The sequence below is a fragment of the Gossypium arboreum genome, chromosome 6, assembly GCF_025698485.1.
Source record: "Gossypium arboreum isolate Shixiya-1 chromosome 6, ASM2569848v2, whole genome shotgun sequence".
Classification (NCBI taxonomy): domain Eukaryota; kingdom Viridiplantae; phylum Streptophyta; class Magnoliopsida; order Malvales; family Malvaceae; genus Gossypium; species Gossypium arboreum.
Genome location: NC_069075.1, coordinates 100,153,285 through 100,159,728, shown reverse-complemented (window position 1 = coordinate 100,159,728; position 6,444 = coordinate 100,153,285). Strand labels below are relative to the sequence as shown.

The window sequence follows — 6,444 nt, the reverse complement described above, 5'->3', positions numbered from 1 at the left end:
AAAAGATGAACCCCAAATAGAGTTACTTCACCCCCTATTTATAATGCTAGGGAGATAGTCTAATTGAACTTAAATTCTAGAAAGATAAATACATGTAATTAAAGATAAATAAAGATAATTAAAATAAAATCCTAAAATTAAATAATCCTAATATTTATCTTAATATTAATTATCCTAATATAAATAAAATAAAATAAAATAGAGTCTTCCAAAATAAAATCTCTTCTATTTGCTTTTAAGTCATTGTACCTTCCATGTTCGCACTTTTGGCACCATATTTGTCCCACGTTGCATATTGGCTCATTTAATCTCCAAATTGACGATTTTTCCCTTGAATTTACTTTTCACCTCCAATTTAGTCCCTAAAAAATAAAAAGACATAAATAGCTCAAATTAGTAGGCTCAAGCTCAAAATAAACACATGATTAATATATAAAAACACGTCATTTTAGAGTATTATCAATGTGTTAAATGGCTAGAGAACCATAATTTGGGGTCTTTAAAGTGTAATTAAACCCTTTTAAAAGAGGTGGCCGGCCATAGGGGACAAAGAGAGTCATGTTGGCTAGGTTAAGTGGACATTTGGTGACTTATTTGACTAAAATAAATATAAAGAAAAGAGAGGCTATAGTGTCATCTTCTCCACCTATTTTTTCAGCAACTAAGGGGGTTTAGAGAGCTCAAAGTATCAGCCATTTGCATCTCTTTCAAGTAAGTCATTTAGAAGGTTATTCTTAATGATTTTTGTTTTTTTTTTTTGGACCCCTTGTAGCATGAGCTTTCTAATAAGGGGACTATTTTGCAAAATGGATGAAAGTCTAGGGTTTTGCCATGAAATCATTTATGTTTTTAGCTGAAATTTTATGGAAGAAAATGAATCTTGGTTGTTAAATAAACAACTTTGTGAAAGGGGTTTTCATGAAAACACCTAAATGGGCTATTTTGTAATGTTTGTAAAATAGGTGGTAATTGTGTGAAATGTTTGAAATTTTGAGTTGCTATAGGTATAAAAAGAGTTTGACTAGGCTTGGTTAATGAGGAAACTCGATAAAAATTGATTTACGAGCCTAAGGGCAAAATCATAATTTTTGTAAAGTTTAATGGCAAAACGGTCATTTTTCCTAATTGTGAATTGTAGAATGTTTTTATTGTGACAATTAAATGAGTGATGTTTTATTATTATAGTCCAAGAAATATGCAATCCAAACCTAGACCAGGGAAAACCCAAGCAAGCAGATTAAATACAATTAGTCGCCTACATTTTGTGTATCGAGGTAAGTTGTACGTAAATAATGTAACTTATTTGTATTTATGTATTGTATAATTAATATGGCATAAACTGTGGACTATTGTTGTGAATATGTATGATGAGAATTGATGTAGTAGAGACTACCGGTTAAACCTTAGGAATAATTTGGATATCCATGCCATGACATTTGGGTGATGTGCGTGCTAGTGTAAGACCTGTCAGGGACATGGCATCGGCACCTATAGATGAGAGCCAGTGTAAGACCTGACTGGGACATGGCATCGACACAAATAAGTGAAAGCCAGTGTAAGACCTATCTGAGACACGGCATCGGCCTCGATGTATAGAAGTCAGTGTAAGACCTGTCTGGGACATGGCATTGACTTAGATGTGAGAGCCACTATAAGACCATGTTTGGAACATGACATCGACATCGTACCTTATGTTTGTGGCTTAGTGATTATCCTGTAGTATTCCAAATGGTTTAATGGGAAATTTACGGTTTATGTCAAAATGATAGAGCTTATGACCATGTTGTGAGTGGTACAGGTACTTATATGAAATTGATGATACGTGAACTTTATTTTTGTTGTATGAATAGTGAGGAATGAACATGAGTAAGTTGTGTTATAAACATTTACTCTTTTGTGCGAGTTATGATATATTGAGAGTATGATCACATGTGGTAACATGGTTGTTATTTCGATATTTACATGCAACTTACTAAGCTTTGTGCTTACCCTTTTCCTTTCCACTTTCTTGTAGTGCCTCCAAATTAGCCCATGGATCAAAAAACGTCGGAGGCATCACTCACACTATCACTCGAAGCTTTTGGTATAGTTAGTTTTATTATCTTGAGTATGGCATGTATAGGGATTGAGTCTTTTTATTATGTGCCATATTGTTTAGCAAACCAATTGTGTTGGCTTGGGATGAAAACCTTCTTTTTTTTATAAGGCCATGATTACTGGCTAATATTCATTATTGATAATTGCAAATGATGATGCTTCCATGGATGAACAAAAAGTATGAATGATCAAGTGCATGTTTAGTTTGTTAAAGTGTCATGGGGTTTGCATTTGAATGTCATGTTGTGGTCGATTTAGTCTTATATTGTTGTGTGGATTGGAGATATTTGTTGTTGTGTAGGTTGGTGCAAGTAAGGGTGGAAGAAAGGCTTGGTAGATAGCCTTGTTTTGTCCACACGGGTAGACACACGAGTGTGTGTCTAGGCCGTATGCGACACACGGTCAACCCCATAGGCGTGTTGTCTGGCCGTGTGTCCCCTACACCTTAAAATTTCAAGTCAGTATGCATGGTAGTAAATACACCGGCAGAGGCACGGCCATGTATCTCAGCCGTGTGGAGGACACAGCCTCTGGGCGTAGACGTGTGCCCAGGCTGTGTGAAGTCTGCACCTTAAATGTAGAATCAAATTTACCAAACGGTCTAACACACGAGCGTGTGCCTTGGCCATGTGCCCTTAAATGGTTGCTAACATTAGAAACAGAATGTCAAGGTTTTTAGACACGGGTGTGTCATGGCCGTGTGAGGGACATGGAGCATGGACACGGACGTGTGCTAAGCCGTGTGAAAACCCCTGATGGCTCAAATTAGGAATTATTTCCACACGAGTCAGGGACATGGGCGTGTCCCGATGTGTTTAGGTCGTGTGAACTGCACGGGCCTTCAACACGGCCATGTCAAGAAGGCCACATGGGCGTGTCGCCCCTTCCACACGGGTGTGTGCCCCTGTTTTAAGAGTCATTTTCCAGAATTCTTTAAAGGACTCTGTTTGGTTCCGAATTGTCCTTAAAGCTTGTTTTGGGCCTCGTAGGCCCATAATAAGGAATTCTAGACAAGGTTTGAAAAGTTTTAAATTTGATCAAGTTTTTATGATTTGTAAATGTTGGAATGCATGTGTTTAAGTTTAGTAATGCCTCGTACTCAGTCCCGACCTCGGACTCGGGTAAGGGGTGTTACATTATTCCATTAAACATCCTTAAACTATGTCCCTCACTTCAAAACGTTCTAATTACATCTTCAACTATTGATGTTGTATCAGTCATGTCCTTTCGTAATTAAAACTGTTAAATGACACGTTAAATCTTATGTAGTTAAATTTAAAATGAAAATTTAAAAAAAATAGAACATTGTTGTATAACTTTTAAAGGTAAAAACTAAAAAGAAAAGATTAAAGAGAAGAATGAGTCAACTAAAAGCTTCTATAAAATCTTCAAAATCTCAAAACTAATATTTTTAATTTACATAACCTCGATAATGAGATGTTTGTTACAATTATCAAGTTTAAAATGAGCGTCAAATGAATAACACTATTAATTGACTTTTATTCAATTTAAATGTCTTTTAACATTTAAACTTTAAATTTTAAATAAGATATTTGAATATCAAATATGAAATATTCAAATTTAAAAAATTCATCATGTATTCAAAAAGCAACTTAATAATTGAATTCAAACTTAATTGCAGTGATAGGACCATCCAATTACATTCTTCCGTTCTTGGATAAATGGGTGAGAATAGAAAATTACATGGATAATTAATCATGATGACTTTTAAATTTTATTTTTTATTATTTTTAAATTTACATTAAAATATAATTCATGGTAATTATTGAAAATAAATCCAAAACTTGTAATTACAATATCATACCATCCATTTTAGTGGTTAGTTTTGGTCACGTGATGAACACATTGGATGATAGATTAAAAACGTGTTGTAATAAAAGTAAGTTCATATGTTATACTTTTAAAAGGTTCAAATGGCCCTCTTTTAAATAAATCAATAACTTGGTGAAAAGTAAGGTCAACATTGTTAGTTGTTAATTACTCGCAAATTGCATATAATGATTTTGAGTTTTTCTTTAATAATACAAGTGCTTATACAACCCTAAATGAGCATCCAAATGTAAAGCAAGCTTACTCAACCCTTTTGAAATAATTTGAAAACCAATTGAAACCCAAAAATATAACCTAATAAATCTAAACTAATTCAAATCCAACTTAATTTAATCATAAAAATCAGAAAAAATCCAAGGTTAAAAAAAGTTGTTGAAATTGGATGTTTAAATAATAGTTAATAGAAAAAAATGCAACTGCTAAATTGTAATTAGAGATGGGTAAATACAAAATTTTCAATGATTGGTATTATTTTAACTCATTAATACGGCTTTGTGATAAAAAAGTCATTAGATTGTCAGGTAGGAAATGAAAAGTCTAGTCTCCTTCTTTGTCCATCCCCAGTCCCCATATATAGCTTCCATAAAAAGGCCCCTTCATTTTCGCATACAAACAAAATTAAATAATGTCCCCCCAACGCTACCGCCATTTTCCGCCCTTCCCTTCTTGCTTCCGCCCTTCCCCCGCCGCAGACAACCGCCATATGCCGTCGCCACAAACCGCCGCTAAAACTAGCCTCGCTACAAGTCTCTACGACACAAATATAGGCCTTTTTTCCTTAACCTGGTCCCGCACCTTCCTTGGCCACTCCCTCCACCTCCACCACCATCACCACCACCTTCCCTCTTCTTCTCTCTCCGTCCTTTCATCCTCCGCCCTCCATTTTCATCTCAATATCAAATCCTTTGCTTTTTGGAAGAAAAAAGGTTGTAAAAAACTCAGCAGCGCCACTGTCCCTAATGTGAAAATCTTCTGGGACCTTTCAAGGGCAAAGTTCGGATCCGGACCTGAACCCGACTCTGGGTTCTTCGTTGCCGTCGTCGTCGACGGTGAAATGACGATTCTCGTCGGCGATGCTACCAAGGAAGCTTATACTCGAACTAGAGCTCAAAACCCTGGGAGTAGAAGCAGCCAAACTCTTGTTTTGAGAAAAGAGCACGTGTTGGGGAACAGAGTTTACAGCACAAAAGCCAGATTCGGAGGCAAATTAAGGGATATCTCGATCGATTGTAGGGTAAACGAGCATGCGCAGCTGTGTTTGAGCGTGGATAACAAAAGGGTATTGCAAATAAAGCGGCTTAAATGGAAATTTAGAGGGAATGAGAGGATTGAAGTGGATGGGGTATGGATAGGAGTCTCGTGGGATGTCTACAGCTGGTTGTTCGATAAAGATGGCAACAATGGGCGTCCAGCCGTTTTTATCTTCAAGTTCGAGAACCAAGGCTCTGAAACCATGGAGGATCCTTTCAAGGAGGGTGTGGTTTTGGGGCAGCAAAGTCCGTGTAGTGATGGGATTGAATGGAAGAAGAAAAGGAGAAGCTTGTTGAGGAGTGCTAGGAGCTCTTCGTCTTCGTCCATTTCGATGTCTTCGGCTTCTTCGGGGTGCAGCTCTTCGGTAATGGAGTGGGAAAGCGTTGAGGAGAGTGAGTTATGTGCTCCCATGGGCTTCTCTTTGCTTGTTTACGCCTGGAGAAACTGAAAAGATTGTGCCTTTTTTTTTTGTGTGTGTTCATAACATTATTAGTCTCTATTTATCACTAACCCCATTTGTTTTTAGAACATAGCACAATAAGTAAATTATAATTGTAGAGATCCATGACTCAACCTTTTACCAATTTAGTAGCTACATTCGATCCCGATTGAATTGAATTCCAGAAGATTTGTGCGTAAGAGACCTCGCATGCCTTATCAGTCATCACTCCACCCAACAAGATTGCTAGTTTCTTTTTAACTTTTTAGTTGTAAATTTGAGCCCTTTGGTTGTAGTCTCAGGAGCCATACGCAGATATTTAATGAGCAGAAGCAAAATTTTGCTTGATTTTGCCTTTTTTCTTTTGGCATGAAATTGTTCCTTGTTTAATTTTACCTACCGACTTGTTAGAGTGCTCGACTTTTAATCAGGGAGAGAGGTCGAGAAATTAAAAGAATTTGGAGGTCAAGGTTAAAAAGAATTATGTTAAAGTGGTCTAAAATTGAATAAATAGTTCTTTGGAGTGATCAAATATGCAATTTCTGATAAGCTGAAAAGGATTAAATTGTAAGGACTAAAATGGAAATTATACCATTTATCAAGGGGAGGACTTTGTCCCTGCTTCTAATCCTAGTAATCAGGATTAAACACAGTAAACTGTTATTAGTTTCCGACGTTATGTTGTTGTTTTTTGCCAACATTATTATGTTAATGCTTGCATGTGAGATGTGGGTCTGGGGTGTGTGAACCCAGATTGAGATCAGCGACCGACAAAAAAGGTTGAACATGTCCTGGATCTCTGACTG

At 36.5% G+C, this 6,444-nt stretch overlaps 1 protein-coding gene across 1 annotated transcript; it reads left to right on the top strand.

Annotated features, from left to right (window-relative positions):
• Positions 1-4,439: 4,439 nt before the first annotated feature.
• Positions 4,440-6,013, top strand: LOC108485445 (uncharacterized). The gene has a single exon (XM_017789282.2). The coding sequence runs from the start codon at positions 4,574-4,576 to the stop codon at positions 5,645-5,647; it is 1,074 nt and encodes a 357-aa protein (XP_017644771.1). The 5' UTR covers positions 4,440-4,573; the 3' UTR covers positions 5,648-6,013.
• The last annotated feature ends 431 nt before the right edge of the window (positions 6,014-6,444 follow it).

What these genes read in the sequence shown, in the direction of transcription:
- LOC108485445 (XM_017789282.2), top strand. Translation starts at nt 4,574, where the DNA reads ATGTCCCCCCAACGCTACCGCCATTTTCCGCCCTTCCCTTCTTGCTTC.